Source organism: Hoplias malabaricus, chromosome 18 (genome assembly GCF_029633855.1).
Source record: "Hoplias malabaricus isolate fHopMal1 chromosome 18, fHopMal1.hap1, whole genome shotgun sequence".
Classification (NCBI taxonomy): domain Eukaryota; kingdom Metazoa; phylum Chordata; class Actinopteri; order Characiformes; family Erythrinidae; genus Hoplias; species Hoplias malabaricus.
In genome coordinates this window covers 35473705-35497449 of record NC_089817.1, presented here as the reverse complement: position 1 = coordinate 35497449, position 23745 = coordinate 35473705, and the positions used below count along the sequence as shown (strand labels likewise).

Here is a 23745-nt window from a genome sequence, read left to right as displayed (position 1 = left end):
AGAACGCAGGCTAGAATTTAAATGTCGACCCCGTCGATTTTACAGATATTTCAAAAAATATTAATTATTCACCTCATAACAGACGCTTTAGAGCCGAATTCTTAATAGCTCTACTATCAACGTAATACATAATATAAATATATAAATATAAAAGTCTGTTATGTCGAGCATAGCACAATTCTGATCTTTGGTTTTGAATTTAGAGAAAATAAGAATTACTTTATTAACTGATCTATTTAAAAAAAGATAAACCTCATCTGAGTCGTTTAAAGATACACAGCTTTATTAAACACAAGGCCATTCCAGACAGGGACTTTTATTATGCAATTAGACCACCAATGTAACTCAAAACTGATCTGTTTTATTGAACAACACCCAAAATAACTTTGATTATAGTGTTTCTGCACCTGTTTCTACCGAGGAACCCGTGAAAACACAGAACTCAACTCAACTCCATCAAAGCTCCGCTCAGAAATCACTCAACGTTTTAATGAAAACACACCGAATCCCAGCTGATCCTCCACTGACGGAGACGATTTCCTTTTTAATCATTTACTGACTTCAATTCTCAACAAATCTGTGGTTGTTACATGTTTACAACTGACTTAGGATTCACTTATTAATGAGTTATTAATGAGTTATTAAACTATTAAAGCTCAAACTTGGCTTGTTTCTGACTTTAAAACATTTGACCAATGTTCAGAATAAAACAACAATAAAAACGCAGTGAGATTTGAACCATTTCTGGGTGGAGCTTTAAATCACTGAAGAAAAGAAATAATAATAAATAAAAACCTATAAAATAAAAGCCCTCTTTAGTTACTGAGAGGAAATCTCTCACTGCATTTAAAGCAGTGTTTCACAGCGTTTATTACACTGTAGTTACTGTAACAGCACAGATAATGTAGAATACTGCAGTAATAAACAGTAATAAAGCATGAGAGTCTAGTGTTGGTTTAGAGTTAGATACTTAACACCACACTACAGTACAGTACACGGCCTTAAAGGAGCGCTTCATAAAAGAATCACGTGTCCCTGATTCCCCTCTGACCCCCCCCCCTGTCAGAATTAAGCTTCGCTGCTTTAGAGTAACGCTGTGAGGCTGATGTTGCGAACAAACACTGGACGTTAAAAGTCACCCAAACAGCGCAGTTGCTTTAGTGAGTCACACACCGCGTCCTCAGACACAGACTCGGTGACCTCCACGAGGACCCGTGCGATCACAGGGAGGTTCTGGTGATGTACGTCTACAGCCAGTGTTAGCGCTACGTGGGTGACTATTGAGCTCCAGTGATTGTTAGCCACATTAGCGTCAGTGTTTCTAAAGAACAAAGTGAAATTCAGACTCCACACACATCTCCACGGATCGACTGCAGAATCAGGAACCGTTCACTCTTCAGTGAACCGTTCCTTTAACACCGCAGAGTAAATGTGTATTTAAATATTAATCAGTAATAATTAACATTTTCAAAATAAAGGTACCGTCCTCGAACCCGAAGCAATTCATTATTAATTAGTGAATATTTACACTTCATTTCAAGCTTTTTAAAGAAGTCCTCACCCCTCAGCAGTCGTTTACAGAGGAGTCTTCCTCAGAGTCACTTCAGAGCAGCAGCAGAGCGGTGGAAACCAATGAAACGAGAGAAATTAAAGTCTCCGACTGAAACTGACGCTGATCAAAGGTGAGTCACTGGTCCCTCATTCACTGGGAGCAGAGGGTCACTTCCACGCCTTTAAAACTCATTACTGAGGAAAGTCTACATTCCCTTTGGTCAAAATCGATCAGAGGAAGTGTTTAAACGTTTTAAACCCCGTGGTTAATAATAAAAATAACAACAATGACCTCTCCACTGAGGACGATGATCAGTGACGGTCCTCAGAGACGTAAAGGGCTCATGAAAACGCTGCTTAATCACGAGGAATAAAGGCATGGTCCTTTGAGGAAAACAGAGGGAATATTTCTGAATATTTCTACATAATAAAAGTCACGAGGTCGTGGGAATAAACCTCTAGTTGAATGTTATTATTAACTCCTAACGCCGTGGTGTGGTTTCAGTGAGTGATTCTTTTTCACAGAGGGACTTTTCAGTCAAACTGAAGGGAGATGTGAATTTGAGTGTCGCCCAGCTCCTGAACCCCCACCGCCCCCGAGAGCGCCCCCGAGAGCGCCGAGCCACGGAGCAGCCCCCGAGAGCGCGGAGCCAGAAGGAGCAGCTCGGGCAGGTTCCAGGCCGCAGTGAGGAGCTCAGCGCTGGAATCAGGAGAAATGAAGTGATCTGGGGGTGACTCTTTTAACATTTTAAACAATTAACAAGCAGTTATTAGTCACTTATATACAACTAACGTATTATTTATAAGAGCTTATAAACGTGTTATGAATGTAGTTATATAATGTAATGTTGAACGTCCTGATTCTCATTCACAAGCACTTTTCAGTGAGCGCTTATTAACGGTCTTCGTAAAGAACAACCTACGTTTATAAATCCTTTATTAAGGAATTTCCAAAGACCATTAACTAAAGTGTGACGTCTTCACCTTCCACCTCTTCCCTCTCCCTCAGGAAGGGTTTATTAATGCTACAGTTCACAGCAGAGCTACAACAACGCTGTAGAAACGGACGCTGCCGATAAATAAGTAACGGTTAATTGCTTGTTAATAGTTAATAACTGCTTTCTAAAAGTTATTCAACATTTAAGAAGCAGACTGTAAATTAAAAGTGTCACAGGTGGCTGTTTACGGGCTGTGTCTCAATCCCTAGATCCTTTGCCCTTGTTCCCTACAAAGGCAGCACCTCCAACTAAAGTTTAGTGACAGGGAGAAATCACAGCTAAGAATCACGCTCCGAACCCTGAGGCTGTGGAAATGATCTCGGGCCCAAAGACAGACCAAAGAAGTAAAGATTAAAGGACATTAGACGCTGCCGATTGCTGCCGACGGTTCCCTAGAGACACCAGGAAAACAATAACAATAACAATAACAATGAAGAATCATTTCCGAACGTTCACCCCGACTCCTCCTCCCTCTACCCAGCGAACACCTGCGGCTGCAGCGGAGGAGGTAACCTGTCGTTCTCCACGTTCTCCGCGTCTATCGCCGAAGCTGGAGGTTTAATGTCCAGCGGGAACTTCTCCAGGATTTCCTGAACTTCCCGCGAGACGCTGAGCTGCCAGTCGTCCAGCTCCGAGCACAGGGTCACCGCTCCGTCCGCCACCTTCTGCTGACGCCTGTCCAGCTCCGACAGCAGCTCTAGCGTCTGCTGCATCTGGCTGACGACGGGGTTCACGGGGGCGGGCGGCGCCCAGGGGTCGGTCTCCTCCTGCCTCCGCGGGGACGCCTGTCCGGACATGTACCGCTCAAAGTCCTCCGCGCTCAGGTTCAGGGACTGAGCGTCCAGCTTCTCGATGAACGCCACGGCGCAGCACTGAGAGGACGAGGGACAGAGGAGAGGACGCGTTAATGAAACAGGTACACGCTTCAACATTACGGTTCTACAAGGGTTCTTTATTAAAGGAAAGGGTTCTGCGTAGAACCATGAGCACTTGGAGAACCTTGTGTCTGATTAAAGGGTGTTTTCATCGTGAAGGGGTTCCTCAGAGTGATGGGGAATGTGCTGTAGATGGTTCTTTCAGAGAAGGGTTCCTCTGTTGTGACAAACTTGACATCGTAACAGAGGAACCCTTTTTTGGTGGTGTATAGAACCCTTCTCTAAAAGCTCCTCTTTAGAACCATCTACAGCACATTCCCCATCACTCTGAAGAACCCCTTCACAATGAAAACACCCTTTAATCAGACACAAGGTTCTCCAAGTGCTCATGGTTCTACACAGAACCCTTTCCTTTAATAAAGAACCCTTGTAGAACCAGAAGAAAACACATCTGAAAAATCTTCTCCAGTTTTGACTTAAATATCAGCAGTAAACCAGGGGAAGAGCGATATTCTGGCGAATGATAACATCGTTTGATTCAAACGTGTCATGGGTTTATTTACTGAGAAACCCTTTAAAGCAACACTAGGTAGGATTTGGTGTTTTTGCTCCTGGGCTCCCCCTACAGTTACACAGTGTGATTCTTATTTACAGCACTGTCCTAAATCAAGGTGGATGAGTTACATAGTGGAGTTTCTGCAGTGTTGAGCCCTGAGTCTCAATGGAGCATCACCATGATTCTGAGGCTGGAATTTTAAAGTAAAGATATCACCTAGTGTTGCTTTAAAGTGTCGTTGAATAGAAGAAGGGGGATGTGAAACGGACAAAATAAACCCAAAGGGAAAGAAGATCAATCCCGTCACTCAGGAATGTACTCGGGTATTTATTACTAATTAACTATTATCACTAGTTAGACCCCACGATATCTTTGTGTTTTTGTGGCTAAGGCTTTTGTGTCCACGGAGCGAGCGGTGTGTACTGAGGTCGTTCACGGTGACGCAGGCGTGACTCTGACCAGGTTGGTGAAGTAGTAGCCGTCCTCCCCGGTCATCAGCCTGCTGGGGTTACAGAAGCGCGTGATGTACTGAATGTTGGACTGTAGTCTCGGGGGATTGGCCTTCAGCACGATGTAGATGAGCGTGGGCAGGAAGTCGTCGGCCGAGGCCGGCTCCTTCTTCGTCACTCTGATGGCGTGGAAGATGTGTTTGCTGCAGCCGGTGATACAGGCCAGTTTATCTCTGGGCACTCGCTTAGAGTCCATCTCGATTATATCTGCGAGGGAGGATAAAAACAGTTAATTCCACCTTAAAAAAGTGGTTCTGAAGGGAAGGCAAGGGTTAAATAAAGAACTGCTCTCGGAGAAGGGAACACTCTTGTAAATATTTATTTAAACAACAGTTTCCCTGCTGTTAAAAGACAAGGAATCTCTTTTAGGAACGAAATAAAAATGTACGTTAAATTATAACAATTTTATTAAATCATCACACAACTATACAACTATAGATAATCACACGACGAAGGAACGTATAGATAATCACACGAAGAAGGAACGTATAGATAATCACACGACGAAGGAACGTATAGTTAATCACACGACGAAGGAACGTATAGTTAATCACACGACAAAGGAACGTATAGTTAATCACACGACGAAGGAACGTATAGATAATCACACGACGAAGGAACGTATAGATAATCACATGACGAAGGAACGTATAGTTAATCACACGACGAAGGAACCTATAGATAATCACACGACAAAGAAACGTATAGTTAATCACACGACGAAGGAATGTATAGTTAGTCACACGACGAAGGAACGTATAGTTAATCACACGACAAAGGAACGTATAGTTAATCACACGACGAAGGAACGTATAGTTAATCACACGACAAAGGAAAATGAACGTATAGTTAATCACACGACGAAGGAACATATAGTTAGTCACGCGACGAAGGAACCTATAGATAATCACACGACGAAGGAATGTATAGATAATCACGCGACGAAGGAACCTATAGATAATCACACGACAAAGGAACGTATAGTTAATCACACGACGAAGGAACCTATAGATAATCACACGACGAAGGAATGTATAGATAATCACGCGACGAAGGAACCTATAGATAATCACACGACGAAGGAATGTATAGATAATCACGCGACGAAGGAATCTATAGATAATCACACGACGAAGGAACGTATAGATAATCACACGACGAAGGAACGTATAGTTAATCACACGACGAAGGAACGTATAGATAATCACACGACGAAGGAACGTATAGTTAATCACACGACGAAGGAACGTATAGTTAATCACACGACGAAGGAACATATAGTTAATCACACGACGAAGGAACCTATAGATAATCACACGACGAAGGAACGTATAGTTAATCACACGACGAAGGAACGTATAGTTAATCACACGACGAAGGAAACTATAGATAATCACACGACGAAGGAACCTATAGATAATCACACGACGAAGGAATGTATAGATAATCACGCGACGAAGGAACCTATAGATAATCACACGACGAAGGAATGTATAGATAATCACGCGACGAAGGAATCTATAGATAATCACACGACGAAGGAACGTATAGATAATCACACGACGAAGGAACGTATAGTTAATCACACGACGAAGGAACGTATAGATAATCACACGACGAAGGAACGTATAGTTAATCACACGACGAAGGAACCTATAGATAATCACACGACGAAGGAACGTATAGTTAATCACACGACGAAGGAACGTATAGTTAATCACACGACGAAGGAACCTATAGACAATCACACGACGAAGGAACGTATAGTTAATCACACGACGAAGGAACGTATAGTTAATCACACGACGAAGGAACCTATAGATAATCACACGACGAAGGAATGTATAGATAATCACGCGACGAAGGAACCTATAGATAATCACACGACAAAGGAATGTATAGATAATCACGCGACGAAGGAATCTATAGATAATCACACGACGAAGGAACGTATAGATAATCACACGACGAAGGAACGTATAGTTAATCACACGACGAAGGAACGTATAGATAATCACGCGACGAAGGAACCTATAGATAATCACACGACAAAGGAACGTATAGATAATCACACGACGAAGGAACGTATAGTTAATCACGCGACGAAGGAACGTATAGATAATCACGCGACGAAGGAACCTATAGATAATCACACGACAAAGGAACGTATAGATAATCACACGACGAAGGAACGTATAGTTAATCACACGACGAAGGAACGTATAGTTAATCACACGACGAAGGAACCTATAGATAATCACACGACGAAGGAATGTATAGATAATCACGCGACGAAGGAATCTATAGATAATCACACGACGAAGGAACGTATAGTTAATCACACGACGAAGGAACGTATAGTTAATCACACGACGAAGGAACCTATAGATAATCACACGACGAAGGAACGTATAGTTAATCACACGACGAAGGAACGTATAGATAATCACGCGACGAAGGAACCTATAGATAATCACGCGACGAAGGAACGTATAGATAATCACACGACGAAGGAACGTATAGTTAATCACACGACGAAGGAACGTATAGATAATCACGCGACGAAGGAACCTATAGATAATCACACGACAAAGGAACGTATAGATAATCACATGACGAAGGAACGTATAGTTAATCACACGACGAAGGAACCTATAGATAATCACACGACGAAGGAATGTATAGATAATCACGCGACGAAGGAACCTATAGATAATCACACGACAAAGGAACCTATAGATAATCACACGACAAAGGAACGTATAGTTAATCACACGACAAAGGAACGTATAGTTAATCACACGACGAAGGAACGTATAGTTAATCACACGACGAAGGAACCTATAGATAATCACACGACGAAGGAATGTATAGATAATCACGCGACGAAGGAACCTATAGATAATCACACGACAAAGGAATGTATAGATAATCACGCGACGAAGGAATCTATAGATAATCACGCGACGAAGGAATCTATAGATAATCACACAACAAAGGAACGTATAGATAATCACACGACGAAGGAACGTATAGATAATCACACGACGAAGGAACGTATAGTTAATCACACGACGAAGGAACGTATAGATAATCACACGACGAAGGAACGTATAGTTAATCACACGACGAAGGAACGTATAGATAATCACGCGACGAAGGAACCTATAGATAATCACACGACAAAGGAACGTATAGATAATCACACGACAAAGGAACATATAGATAATCACACGACGAAGGAACGTATAGTTAATCACACGACGAAGGAACCTATAGATAATCACACGACGAAGGAATGTATAGATAATCACGCGACGAAGGAACCTATAGATAATCACACGACGAAGGAATGTATAGATAATCACGCGACGAAGGAATCTATAGATAATCACACGACGAAGGAACGTATAGATAATCACACGACGAAGGAACGTATAGTTAATCACACGACGAAGGAACCTATAGATAATCACACAACGAAGGAACGTATAGTTAATCACACGACAAAGGAACGTATAGTTAATCACACGACGAAGGAATGTATAGTTAGTCACACGACGAAGGAACGTATAGTTAATCACACGACGAAGGAACGTATAGTTAATCACACGACAAAGGAACGTATAGTTAATCACACGACAAAGGAAAATGAACGTATAGTTAATCACACGACGAAGGAACATATAGTTAGTCACACGACGAAGGAACGTATAGATAATCAGACGACGAAGGAACGTATAGTTAATCACACGACGAAGGAACGTATAGTTAGTCACACGACGAAGGAACGTATAGATAATCACACGACGAAGGAATGTATAGTTAGTCACACGACGAAGAAACGTATAGTTAATCACACGACAAAGGAACGTATAGTTAATCACATGACGAAGGAACGTATAGTTAATCACACGACAAAGGAAAATGAACGTATATTTAATCACACGACGAAGGAACATATAGTTAGTCACACGACGAAGGAACGTACAGTTAATCACACGACGAAGGAACGTATAGATAATCACACGACGAAGGAACGTATAGATAATCACACGACGAAGGAACCTATAGATAATCACACGACGAAGGAATGTATAGATAATCACGCGACGAAGGAACCTATAGATAATCACACGACGAAGGAACGTATAGATAATCAGACGACGAAGGAACGTATAGTTAATCACACGACGAAGGAACGTATAGTTAGTCACACGACGAAGGAACGTATAGATAATCACACGACGAAGGAATGTATAGTTAGTCACACGACGAAGAAAAGTATAGTTAATCACACGACAAAGGAACGTATAGTTAATCACATGACGAAGGAACGTATAGTTAATCACACGACAAAGGAAAATGAACGTATATTTAATCACACGACGAAGGAACATATAGTTAGTCACACGACGAAGGAACGTACAGTTAATCACACGACGAAGGAACGTATAGATAATCACACGACGAAGGAACGTATAGATAATCACACGACGAAGGAACCTATAGATAATCACACGACGAAGGAATGTATAGATAATCACGCGACGAAGGAACCTATAGATAATCACACGACGAAGGAACGTATAGATAATCACGCGACGAAGGAACCTATAGATAATCACACGACAAAGGAACGTATAGTTAATCACGCGACGAAGGAACCTATAGATAATCACACGACAAAGGAACGTATAGTTAATCATACGACGAAGGAACCTATAGATAATCACACGACGAAGGAACGTATAGTTAATCACACGACGAAGGAACGTATAGTTAATCACACGACGAAGGAACCTATAGATAATCACACGACGAAGGAATGTATAGATAATCACGCGACGAAGGAACCTATAGATAATCACACGACGAAGGAATGTATAGATAATCACGCGACGAAGGAATCTATAGATAATCACACAACAAAGGAACGTATAGATAATCACACGACGAAGGAACGTATAGATAATCACACGACGAAGGAACGTATAGATAATCACACGACGAAGGAACGTATAGTTAATCACACGACGAAGGAACGTATAGTTAATCACACGACGAAGGAACGTATAGATAATCACGCGACGAAGGAACCTATAGATAATCACACGACAAAGGAACGTATAGATAATCACACGACGAAGGAACGTATAGTTAATCACACGACGAAGGAACCTATAGATAATCACACGACGAAGGAACCTATAGATAATCACACGACGAAGGAATGTATAGATAATCACGCGACGAAGGAACCTATAGATAATCACACGACAAAGGAACGTATAGTTAATCACACGACAAAGGAACGTATAGATAATCACACAACAAAGGAACATATAGTTAATCACACGACGAAGGAACCTATAGATAATCACACGACGAAGGAACGTATAGTTAATCACACGACGAAGGAACGTATAGTTAATCACACGACGAAGGAACCTATAGATAATCACACAACGAAGGAACGTATAGTTAATCACACGACGAAGGAACGTATAGTTAGTCACACGACGAAGGAACGTATAGATAATCACACGACGAAGGAACGTATAGTTAATCACACGACGAAGGAACGTATAGTTAATCACACGACGAAGGAACGTATAGATAATCACGCGACGAAGGAACCTATAGATAATCACACGACAAAGGAACGTATAGATAATCACACGACGAAGGAACGTATAGATAATCACACGACGAAGGAACGTATAGTTAATCACACGACGAAGGAACCTATAGATAATCACACGACGAAGGAATGTATAGATAATCACGCGACGAAGGAACCTATAGATAATCACACGACAAAGGAACGTATAGTTAATCACACGACAAAGGAACGTATAGATAATCACACAACAAAGGAACATATAGTTAATCACACGACGAAGGAACCTATAGATAATCACATGACGAAGGAACGTATAGTTAATCACACGACGAAGGAACGTATAGTTAATCACACGACGAAGGAACCTATAGATAATCACACAACGAAGGAACGTATAGTTAATCACACGACGAAGGAACGTATAGTTAGTCACACGACGAAGGAACGTATAGTTAATCACACGACAAAGGAAAATGAACGTATAGTTAATCACACGACGAAGGAACATATAGTTAGTCACACGACGAAGGAACGTACAGTTAATCACACGACGAAGGAACGTATAGATAATCACACGACGAAGGAACGTATAGATAATCACACGACGAAGGAACGTATAGATAATCAGACGACGAAGGAACGTATAGTTAATCACACGACGAAGGAACGTATAGATAATCACACGACGAAGGAACGTATAGTTAATCACACGACGAAGGAACGTATAGTTAATCACACGACGAAGGAACCTATAGATAATCACACAACGAAGGAACGTATAGTTAATCACACGACGAAGGAACGTATAGTTAGTCACACGACGAAGGAACGTATAGTTAATCACACGACAAAGGAAAATGAACGTATAGTTAATCACACGACGAAGGAACGTATAGATAATCAGACGACGAAGGAACGTATAGTTAATCACACGACGAAGGAACGTATAGTTAGTCACACGACGAAGGAACGTATAGATAATCACACGACGAAGGAATGTATAGTTAGTCACACGACGAAGAAACGTATAGTTAATCACACGACAAAGGAACGTATAGTTAATCACATGACGAAGGAACGTATAGTTAATCACACGACAAAGGAAAATGAACGTATATTTAATCACACGACGAAGGAACATATAGTTAGTCACACGACGAAGGAACGTACAGTTAATCACACGACGAAGGAACGTATAGATAATCACACGACGAAGGAACGTATAGATAATCACACGACGAAGGAATGTATAGATAATCACACGACAAAGGAACGTATAGATAATCACACGACGAAGGAACATATAGTTAGTCACACGACGAAGGAACGTACAGTTAATCACACGACGAAGGAACGTATAGATAATCACACGACGAAGGAATGTATAGATAATCACACGACGAAGGAACGTATAGATAATGACACGACAAAGGAAAATGAACGTATAGTTAATCACACGACGAAGGAACGTATAGTTAATCACACGACAAAGGAAAATGAACGTATAGTTAATCACACGACGAAGGAATGTGTAGTTAATTACACAATGAATTTTCATTCTCATTAAATCTAAAAGGTGATAAATGATGCCTTGTTTTGTTTTCTTCGTTAAAACCGCAGTAAGTAAGATTTGTGTTTTTGCTCCTGGGCTCCCCCTACAGGTGCAGAGTGTAATTCACTTTTACAACACTGTCCTGAAACCAAAGGTGGAGGTGGGGAGGGTTACATAGTGCGGTTTCTTCCGTGCCCGAAGGATAATCCGAGCCCGGATTAGCAACGACACAGGCTCTGTTCTCCCTGTTACAGCTCAGAGGAGCATCACAACCATTTTGAAGATGTAATTTTAAGGTTAAAACACAACCTAGTGTTGCTTTAAAGCCTTTTCTTTCCACACGGCTCACCGCTTCCCTGAGCCACAACTCAGACATGATTCAAACCAAACCCTTTAAAAGGGTTACAGCTCATGAGACTGCCGCCAGAGAAAAGACACAAATCCAGGAAGGAACTTTTAGAGCTGAGAGATCAGAGCAGAATAAATGTTTCACCTGTAATAGCCTTCACCACACTGTCGGCCACTTCAGGGATGTCTTCGTCCACAGGGACACACAGCATCTGAATCGTCACCCAGTGCAGCGCCCTGCAGAACAAGGACAGGTGCGTTTCTATATGAATACACGTGTTTTAATGGAGGTATGGTACTGTTTCTCTTTATATTCGCTGTAGAAGTGGCTCCTGACCGGATCCTGTGCTGCGTGGCCAGGTCTTTTTTCTCGTCGTCCGTCGTCTCGGGACAGAAGACGCTTTTATACAGACGGGTCATGATGTATTTCTCCACCTGGTCCATCACTCGCTCCACCTTCTCTGAGGAACCTGAGGAACATGAAACCTTTAACTCTTTATTTCGACTCATATATTAAACCCTTTATTAAGACTCTCCCTCTGTCAGGAGCCACAGGAGCAGGTGAGTAATTTACTGACAGGAGTCTGAAATCCAGAGTGAGAAACTGGCAAAGCCTAAAACCAGGCAAAAAACTAGGCAAGTAAAAAAATCAGAAAAAGCTGAAAAATGGGCCAAAACACAAAGTGCAAACACAAAAAAACACAAGACGAACGAGTGGAAATACTCCACAGTGAGACACAGGAAGCCTGGTGTTTAAACAGGGTCTCGGACAGGTGACGGACAGGGCACTCTGTCTCTGATTGTTGGAGGGGAGGAGCTCAGGGTCCTGTTGCTCTCCACAGGAATCTTGGGCGTTGGAGTCGGCACAGAGCAGCGTAGCACAAGAGGAGCGTGACCCAACAGAGCGAGCGTGACCCAACAGTGCGAGCGTGACCCAACAGTGCGAGCGTGACCCAACAGAGCGAGCGTGACCCAACAGTGCGAGCGTGACTCAACAGAGCGAGCGTCACCCAACAGAGCGAGCGTCACCCAACAGAGCGAGCGTGACCCAACAGTGCGAGCGTGACCCAACAGAGCGAGCGTGACCCAACAGAGCGAGCGTGACCCAACAGAGCGAGCGTGACCCAACAGAGCGAGCGTGACCCAACAGTGCGAGCGTGACCCAACAGAGCGAGCGTGACCCAACAGAGCGAGCGTGACCCAACAGTGCGAGCGTGACCCAACAGTGCGAGCGTGACTCAACAGAGCGAGCGTGACCCAACAGAGTGAGCGTCACCCAACAGAGCGAGCGTGACCCAACAGTGCGAGCGTGACCCAACAGAGCGAGCGTGACCCAACAGAGCGAGCGTGACCCAACAGTGCGAGCGTGACCCAACAGAGCGAGCGTGACCCAACAGAGCGAGCGTCACCCAACAGAGCGAGCGTGACTCAACAGAGCGAGCGTGAGGTATGACAACCTCATTTCAAAACCAACACGGTGCGGGGTTTAGTTGTGAGTTTCTGGGTGTTCTCACTCTGCTGTGGCTCCTGTTTCGACAGGACAGCAGTTTACTGAACTAAACCCTGGATTTAACCCTGGGATTATACACTGCTTTTACAGGATTATAACTGACACTGACACTGACCAGAGTCCACTGTTTCAGTCTAATCTCTGACTGTGAGTGTGTGTGTGTGTGTTTGAGTGTGTGTGTGAGTTTGTGTGTGTGTGAGAGTTTGTGTGTGAGTATGTGTGTGTGTGTGTGTGTGTGAGAGTTTGTGTGTGAGTATGTGTGTGTGTGTGTGTGTGTGAGTATGTGTGTGTGAGTGTGTGTGTGTGAGTGTGCTCCAGAACTGAGAGACAAGCAGAAATGCTGAACTCCCCCAGTCACAACCCACCCTCACCAGCAGAGTGAGCACAAGCATCTACTTCCTCAGAGACACGTGATATACACTACCATCTCATTCCACACGGAAGCTAAAGCTGCGTGACCGGACAGCTCAACACACCGGAGGAGAACGGCAACTGCCCAGGTCCGTCACATCAGCCGACAGACCCCCGCACCGTGCCATGGGGAGGGACAGGGCCATCACACCCAAGCATAGAGACAGAAGCTAACTAGGCCTCGGACGCTGGGAATCACCCGGGATTGAACCGGCGACGTCCTAACGATGGGGTCAACGCTCACAGCTCCTGAGACTCCTGGAGATACAAGGATTTAAGAGTGAAATGGTACCTTTAAAGTGAGTCATGAGGCGGTCGGACATGTTTTGGTAGAAGTCCTGCACACACTCCGAGAGCTCGTCGGCTCCGAGGTCCTGAAACAACAGAACACATCGGTCACGGCGCTGAGAAACCTTCACCCAGAGGCCTCCTCCAACACTGGGCTCTCCTTCATTCGCGGCGCAAGTTCTCTTTCACAAGTTTGACCTCAGTGACGTCCCTCAGGGAGAAGTGTTTACACAACCGCGGCTCACACACACACACACACACACAGGAAACTGCAGCTGTAATCTAATCTTACTACAATACTCTGACGACCTGCTCAGACGCATCCCTCACTGTTTACACACTTCTACAAGTATTTACAAATGTCTGGACATTCCTGGTGCAGTGGGGGGTCAGATGAGGGTCAGGGGGCAGAGAGTAAGGCAAAGGAATGAGACGCAGCACATGAGGCATGTCACGTATTCATTCCACTGTGAGAGTGATCTCTCACTTTATTCAGTGTGTGTTTTTAAACAGTGTTTAAGGTAAAGTCCGGACGCTAAAGACCTGCACGTTCTCATCAAACACGAACTGTGGGGTCCACCGCAGATCATAACACAGTGTGGAACCTGAGATTTTCCCCCGTGGTTCTCCTTCCTCTAAACGCAGTGAGCGTGAGACTGGGACGTGACGTGAGTCTCCCACCTTTTTATTGGCCATGCTCTCGATGAACCCCCGGCTCTGTTTGTGGATTTCCCGTCCCGGTTTCTGCAGGTTCTTCAGGAACTCCACGAAGTCTCGAGACACGCGGTCGGTCTCCAGGCTCGGCTGCCGCGCGAACGACGGACTGTGGGACTTTCCTTCGTGGCTCTCTGTGTGGACACAAACGCAGAGATGTCGGTGCTGATACAGAGAGAGGAGACATAAAGACAGCTTCAGAAAGAAGGAAGACGTCCAGAAAACTACAAGACGTCCTGCTGTTATTCAACTGTCAGTCCTTCACTAATCCGTTCATTTAAAGCCAAAGGTTACACGAGACTCAAGACATCGAAATATAACAGAAAACCAAACAAGTTCTGTACAATTTAAACACACACACACACCCACCTCTCAGTCTGGAAACCAGAGCTGCCCATCAGACAGAAAGTGTGGGACAGCATGACGATGAAACACAGCAAAAACAAATGAGTGGAATGACACAATGCATCTAACACACACACACACACACACATACACACACACACACAGGGATGCAATAACACACACACACAAACACACACAGAAGAACACAGGCCAAGGGTCAACAGCGAAAAAACTCCATGCAACGACAAACTGGAAGAAGCGTTTATGTCCGGAGGAAACATGCTGAGGTACTGAGGTAATACGGGAGGTGTTCTATGTTTACAGCACTATAAGGAGGGTGTAGAGGGAGGTACAGAGCTATGGGAGGACTGAACTATTCTGGGGACTGTAGCGGAGGTACTCCTCTCAGTTTCTCTCTGGAGCTTCCTGAGCTTCCTCCGCCCTCCACCTGTTTGCTCTGTTCAGGCTGAAGAGCAGAGTCTGCAGCTTCCCTCTTCCCTTCCTCTTTCAGCGTTAAAACAAAACTACGATGGAGACGTGCAGATAAATGAAACATGAGCCTGATCCACGATATTTATTTTTAAAAATATATAATATTCCTAATCAATTTGAGGTGATATCCCCGTCTCTACTGGGTCTGCAGCAGTCACAGCACGTAGAGCCTGCATTTCACAGGGAGCTGGACCACACTGCTCTGTGTGACGCTGCACAGACGGCGAGGAGATAACTGCGCATTCACACATCACCACGACGCTGCTGCAGCCCTAAGGTACAGCTCCATACTGAGGTCCTGTCAGGGGCTACAACACCACTCTAATGTAGAATACGTAAAGGCTCTGTGAAGATATAAATACATAAAATAACTATCTTTAAATGTTAGGGACCACTTTAATATTAGACTACAATTATAACGGTTTATAATCTGTTTATACCACGGTTACTAACTAGGTTATAAACACTTTAAAGGTCAGTAGTAATCCTCTGTGACACAGAGACAGGAAGTGTGACAGTGACCTCTATTTTCTCTAATTCTGAACGTGTCAGAACTCACTCAAAATATCACGGTAAAGAATGAGCTCAGACCTGAGGACGTGAGTTTAATCATTTCACGTGTGAACGTCCACACCACGTTATCATCAGTGAATATCAAGACTCTTTAAAACCCATTAACGAATCTGTGCTGGAGCTGACGGGGTTAATGGTGACGTCACTATTCGGGGAGATCTGAGGTTTAAATGTGGACGGATGTGGGTTCACTATTTGGCAAACACCCGGTCACTGTTGCTCTTTCGGTCCGTTTGCTGTAACTGATTATTAATGAAGCAGTAACCCGTGAGAGGCTGTGTGTTACTGTAATTTACTACAGGGGGACGTTGGGTTTGGAACAGTGCGAAGTGAACGGCGATGAACGTAAAATACAATAAAATACACAAATGTTCATTTCATAAACGTATTTATTCATAAAAAATAATTCACCGAGAAGTATTCCTCCGCCACACAGTGTAGTCCATTAACGGCGAGCACTGTTGCTAAGCAACATGAGGGCAATACATAGCCACTCCACTGAACAAAATATGTTCACGTATATTCAGGTTTTTATAGTCGAGTACTTACATTTCTGTCCTCTTTCTGAAGGGACTCTTATTCTAGAAGAGAAGCTGCAGGAAGTACAGGGCTAGCCTTGGGCTGTGGTTTAGCCTTTAGCTGAAGAAATATATACAAACAGTGACTGAGTGCTGTTGGACACAGGCTAATAACGTTAGCTGTATACGATAATGTTTACTTGTGGCTCTGGACGTGACTCTGATTGATATTTTCTACCTCACAGTTATGAAAAAGAGAAGTTTGACTCTCTCGTGAGCTCAGACCTCATCACGAATCACGGTGTTAAAGCACACATCCGCGCGCTTGGTGTAATTACACGTTCTCACCAGAGAGGTCTCTAAATCCCCAAACCTCCTAAACTTAAAGACTATAGCTTTAATGTACGAACAACATGATTCACAACTATTAATAAACTGACGTTACACCATTTATAACCCTCTATAAGCGCCATCTTGTTTATATCCAGTGCTGCATTATGGTAGTGTACGACGTGTAATAAATGGAGGTACCATAAGGAAATGGTCACACGGTCTGTGGGGAAACTAAGGGTAGGGTTAGTGCTGGATGTCTGCGCAGTTTAACACACACTCACTGTTTATTTGCAATGGTACATTAACGCTACACCCAGGCCCAGAGTGGCCCAGAGTATTAAAGCCTGAGTGTAGAAGACACATCAGCTCACACCGTGTCGTCACTGTGTAGCCGGCTCTTTCCAGTGTGGAGTTAAGAGGTCTTGTAAGTACAGGGCTCCAGTCTGAGGATTTAAAGCAACACAAGGTAGTATTTTAAAATCACTGTGATGCTCCACTGAGCTGTAACAGGGGGAACAGGGCCTTTCCTGTTGCTACCCGAGGCTCAGCACTGCAGAAGCTACACTATGTAACTTTCAGAGGAGGGTAGGAAAGACCCAGAACTCCTTATAAGGACAAGAGGCCTGCTACAGAATGACGATGTGAAAGTGTGTGACGTCAGACAGAGTGTGAGTGTGTGACGGTGTGGAGATCACTGCACCCCACACACTGCCTCCATCCTCTGCTCCACCTTTACCTTCGGTGGGGGACCCCATCTCCCAGCTCTGCGTAAATATCCCCCTCAGGTCCCTCAGCAGCGTCTCTCCGTGGCTCTCCCTCCTCCCCTGAACCTTCTCCCCTCTCTCTTTCTCCTCATCCCTCTCTCTCTCACTCCACACTGGGACAGGGTCATAACACAAGAAGAAGGGAAAAAGATGGAGTAGAGGACGAAAAAAAGACGGAGGAGGGATGAGAGACGAGAGAGGGAAGTGTGAGAGGAAAAATGTAAAGGAAATAAGACACGAGGAAGATGAGGAGGAGAGAGAGAGAGAGAGAGAGAGAGAGAGAGAGAGAGAGAGGAAAAGAGAAATGGAAAAGGAGAGGGAGAAAACAGAAAGGGAGAGAAAATGAAAAAGAAAGGGGAGAAATGAGAGAGAAGGAGAGAAGGGAGAGGGGGAGGGGGAGAGAGAGAGAGAGAGAGAGAGAGAGAGAGAAGGAGAGAGGGGGAGAGAGAGAAGGAGAGAGGGGGGAGAGAGAGGAAAAGAGAAATGGAAAAGGAGAGGGAGAAAACAGAAAGGGAGAGAAAATGAAAAAAAGGGGAGAAATGAGAGAGAAGGAGAGAGGGAGAGAGAGAGAAGGAGAGAGGGGGAGAGAGAGAGAAGGAGAGAGGAGAGAGAGAGAGAAGGAGAGAGGGAGAGAGAGGGGGAGAGAGCGAGAAGGAGAGAAGGGAGAGAGAGAGAAGGAGAGAGGGGAGAGAGAGAGGAGAGAGAGAAGGAGAGAGGGGGAGAGGGAGAGAAGGAGAGAGGAGAGAGAGAAGGAGAGAGGGGAGAGAGAGAAGGAGAGGGGAGAGATAGAAGGAGAGAGAGAAGGAGAGAGGGGAGAAAGAGAGAATGGAGAAAGAGAGAGGGGAGAAAGAGAGAAGGAGAGAGGGGAGAAAGAGAGAAGGAGAGAGGGGAGAGAGAGAGAGGGGAGAAAGAGAGAAGGAAAGAGGGGAGAAAGAGAGAAGGAGAGGGGAGAAAGAGAAAGAGAGTAAAATGAAGAAAAACAGTGAAGTAAGAAATGAAAGCAAAATGGGAGAAATGGGAGAGACAGAGAGAGAGAGAGAGAGAGAGAGAGAGAGAGAAGTGCAAGCAAGTTGAGATGTGATGATATTCAAATGAGAAACAAACTGAAGGTGGAGGGAGTCAATGATAAAAATAATCACAGATAAATCAAAGGCGATGAAGGGTCGGGATGAGGAAGTGATGCAGTATAAAGATGTGAAGAGAAGGGGTGGAGCCAGCGCTGAACTCGTCGAACCAGAAACACTCAGCTCAGATTTAGACACGGTTTAAAACCTGCTCCTCCACCAAAGAGGAACGTCAGCTCTGAAGGGGAAGGTTAGAAGAGTGATGGGGGGGGGGGACTTGATGTGGTTTTAAATGATAAATATCATTAGATATTAATAACTGACACTAAATCACCTTCCTGGAGTTGAGTAAAGTTTGAGTTTGTTTTAAAGCTTTAAAGAGCTGTGTTCTACAGTTTCTCTTTTTTTTGAATAGGATTTTACTAGTGTTCTCTCAAGTTTGTTTAACCTAGCAACTGTTGCTATGGAGGAACACATTAGTGGGTGGAGCCTATACTCTTAAAAATAAAAGGAGCTACACATTTGGTTCCATAAAGGTTTAAAGGTTTAACAGTCAGTCATTTGAGCTTTTATACATCTATTGTTCTATCTTTTAAGGTGGAGCGGTGTGTGTGAGTAAGAAGCGACTGTATCTTTTAAGGTGGAGCGGTGTGTGTGAGTAAGAAGCGACTGTATCTTTTAAGGTGGAGCGGTGTGTGTGAGTAAGAAGCGACTGTATCTTTTAATGTGGAGCGGTGTGTGTGAGTAAGAAGCGACTGTATCTTTTAAGGTGGAGCGGTGTGTGTGAGTAAGAAGCGACTGTATCTTTTAAGGTGGAGCGGTGTGTGTGAGTAAGAAGCGACTGTATCTTTTAAGGTGCAGCGGTGTGTGTGAGTAAGAAGCGACTGTATCTTTTAAGATGGAGCGGTGTGTGTGAGTAAGAAGCGACTGTATCTTTTAAGGTGGAGCGGTGTGTGTGAGTAAGAAGCGACTGTATCTTTTAAGGTGGAGCGGTGTGTGTGTGAGTAAGAAGCGACTGTATCTTTTAAGGTGGAGCGGTGTGTGTGAGTAAGAAGCGACTGTATCTTTTAAGGTGGAGCGGTGTGTGTGAGTAAGAAGCGACTGTATCTTTTAAGGTGCAGCGGTGTGTGTGAGTAAGAAACAACTATCTTTTAAAGTGGAGGGGTGTGTGTGAGGAAAAAAACAACTGCCAGTTGTAGAAATAAATCATCTGTAAGTGTTTATTCACTGTTTGAATTCCCACAGAAACTCATGTGTAACTCGAGCTGTTTAGTTTTGTAGCACTTTCCCTCTGTGTTTACTTTCATGCAGTTAGCGCTCTCCTGAATTTAGAGTCAGTTCCACCTTAAGTAATGTAACTGTAACAGCAGAAATAAGTGTTACCCCCTATGGAGCAGGAATAGAGCAACATCCTCATCTCGGTTGGTGCTTTTCAGCGTTTGGAGTCTCTCCGTTGTCTAAAAACCTCCAGATGGCGTTTCTCTGCCGTGAGCAGAGAGAGAGAGAAAGCCTAGCACCGGACCCAGACACTTTGTTTTTTTACCCATTTACAGACACTGGGGCTTCATAAACACATTAGAGCGGTTTCCAGAGCAACACATGGAGAGGACACACACTCAGAGCTTTACACACAGTGGTTATGAGTAAAATCGTGTGTAAGGTTCTTTACACATTTAACGACATCAGCAAAGAAGCTTCTTCATGGAACCAAATGTTGTTCTTTTATGGCGTGTGATTCTGATTCTAAATGAACCCCACCCCCCACACACAACTGACAGGACGGCGTACCTTTCTTGGGCGCGGTGCGCGAGGACGGACTGAAGAACTTTTTCACGGTGGTCACTTTGCGAGTTTTCTCATTGGTTTTCTTCTCCTCAAACTTGGAGAAGGGTGCGAGGCTGGACTGGGACTGGGGCGCTGCTGGAGTCTGGGACTGGGACGGGGCGCCGTGGCTGCTGGCATAGGCCGCCTCCTCCTCTCTCTGTAACCTACACCCACACACACTCGGATCAGTCTGGAGTCACACCCAACACACACAGCAGGTCTCTGACAGAACTGACGCTGTACCACTCACTTCTCTGCGAGGGCCCAGTCCTCCTGGATCTGTTTCTGTCGGGCCCGCTGGTACTCCTCCCTCCAGCACTTGGAGCACAGACCCTGCCAGGCGGCGTTTCCATAGTAACCACATCCCTTCTTACACAGCAGCTCTGATTGGTCCACATGGATCCCCCGGCGCTCGGACCTCTGACTCATATTGACCAGTCACCTGCACTCCGTACACACACACACACACACACACACACACACACGTTTATATACAGGTTTATACATAAGACTTCATATCTATAGTGTACATAGCCTGTGTGTGTGTGTGTGTGTTTATTTAAAAACTATTTTGTACCTGAGTCTACACCTTTACGCTGCTCCTGTACACACCCTGCTTCAAAAGACAAACACAGACAAAAAAAATCATTTACATAACAATGAACATCAGAACGAAGTCAGCGCCGTGTGAGACAAAGGGAGACGAAACAGAGCCGATCTGAAACAGAATTCAGGCTCAGAGTTTGTGAGAGTTCAGAGGAAACACACACTGTCAGTGGAACCGTCTGCTTCAGGACACCGGGCTGGAGAAGTGAAAATGTACTGATTCCAGAACAAGACGGAAATTTATTGAGGAAATGAGCGCAACGCACCACAGTTCAGCTGACTACGGCTTTTTTAAGGTCGACTTAATATAGAAAACGAGCGAAAGTTGAGATAAACACATCTCCAGAGCTTCACTGAACAAACCCACACATTACAACAGACTCACACTAAAATAACAAACACCTTGTAGATGTAGAGTCTGTCGCTGCACAGTGTGTGTCGCTCGTCCTCTAGTCCTTCATCAGTGACACAGGACGCTGTCGGCTTGACACTGCCCACAGGACACCGCCCACAGGACGCAACCCACAGGACACCGTCCACAGGACGCCACCCACAGGACGCCACCCACAGGACGCTGTCGGCTTGACACTGCCCACAGGACACTGCCCACAGGACGCAACCCACAGGACACCGCCCACAGGACGCAACCCACAGGACACCGCCCACAGGACGCCACCCACAGGACACTGTGCACAGGACACCGCCCACAGGATGCCGCCCACAGGACGCCACCCACAGGACACCGCCCACAGGACGCCACCCACAGGACACCGCCCACAGGACGCCACCCACAGGACGCAACCCACAGGACACCGCCCACAGGACGCAACCCACAGGACGCCACCCACAGGACGCCACCCACAGGACGCCACCCACAGGACGCAACTCACAGGACACCGCCCACAGGACACCGCCCACAGGACGCAACCCACAGGACGCAACCCACAGGACACCGCCCACAGGACACCGCCCACAGGACGCAACCCACAGGACGCCACCCACAGGACGCAACCCACAGGACGCAACCCACAGGACACCGCCCACAGGACACCGCCCACAGGACGCAACCCACAGGACGCCACCCACAGGACGCAACTCACAGGACACCGCCCACAGGACGCAACCCACAGGACGCAACCCACAGGACACTGCCGCCCACAGGACACCGCCCACAGGACGTTTATGGGTGGTAGACTATTCTCACTGAGGGGTTTAAAAACTGTCTGATCCACTCTACACCAGCACAACACACACTAACACACCACCACCACGTCAGTGTCACTGCAGCGCTGAGAATGATCCACCACCACATCACACCTGCTCTGTGGGGGTCCTGAGGGTCATTTTTGGATTTCATTTCAGAGCAAAGCCGTCCCTCAAACAGAACAGAGCTCTGATGAAGTTCTGACGTTTAACCCTTTATTTGTTTTTTATTGCACTTTCACCACAGCCACAAAACTATCAGAACACACTCTTCCGTTTCTTACAAACACCATATTTCAATCCAAACAGAGCACGGCAAGGAAAACCCTGCTGTATATTTATTAACAAACCTGTTTTTATTAGTATTTCAGTGAGTGTGTAAAGGCCTGCTTCAGTTCTGTGCTCCACCACTTTTACCTCAGACTTCTGAGAGGACTGAGACGAGGCGGTGTTTAACGTGTTTTTTTAGGAATTAAAATGTTTAAAATGTGAAAAAAATAAAGAAAACACCGTCAGAGCTTCAGCCGGACGTTAATAAAGTGACGATAATAAACACCGCTTCGGTTAAGAAGCTAAATCATAGTTAATATTAAGTGAAAACACGATTCTAATGATCGGAATAACACTGAAACTCTCTGAATACCGCCTCCTTTATGTAACTTTCCGTTCCTCCTTAAAACAACACAGCGACTGCAGCGGCATTTAAGGTGGAGCGGAAAGTTACAAGAACAAACCCTTTTTTAGCTCTGTTTAATCGAATGTTGGAGCCCTTTGGGTTTTTAGAAATAGTGAAAAAATTAATGAAAGCCTCTTTTATAGCATTAAAGCTTAAATAATATTAATTAATTACCACAACAGCCGCAGTGAAGCTCCGCAGCGCCGTGTCACCGCCGCCAGCTCTGAGAGATGTAAGCAAGTGGGCGGGGCCACACCGTGTGGGCGCGGCCTAACACCGAACGCCCAATCAGCTCATAGGATTGTTTTATTGACAGCAGTGTGATCCTCATTAAACACGCCTCTAAATAAACAGTGATGATGTCACCGAGCTCGAGGCAGTGCGAAATAAGATTATTAACGTTAATGTT

The 23745-nt window shown here is 44.9% G+C and overlaps 1 protein-coding gene across 2 annotated transcripts; it reads right to left on the bottom strand.

Annotated features, from left to right (window-relative positions):
• Positions 1-270: 270 nt before the first annotated feature.
• On the bottom strand, positions 271-23566 carry rabgef1 (RAB guanine nucleotide exchange factor (GEF) 1). 2 transcript variants are annotated; one of them, XM_066650285.1, is made up of 11 exons: positions 23511-23566; positions 21102-21293; positions 20809-21015; positions 17936-18063; positions 15308-15328; positions 14906-15072; positions 14229-14310; positions 12353-12485; positions 12161-12252; positions 4440-4696; positions 271-3421 (listed from the first exon to the last, which is right to left on the bottom strand). In XM_066650285.1, exons 2-11 carry the CDS (start codon positions 21278-21280, stop codon positions 3023-3025), a joined length of 1665 nt encoding a protein of 554 aa, XP_066506382.1. In that variant the 5' UTR covers positions 21281-21293; positions 23511-23566; the 3' UTR covers positions 271-3022. The 2 variants fall into 2 exon arrangements, with proteins under 2 accessions (XP_066506382.1, XP_066506381.1); XM_066650284.1 differs by lacking the exons at positions 15308-15328; positions 17936-18063 and having other exon boundaries at positions 20816-21015.
• Positions 23567-23745: the final 179 nt, after the last annotated feature.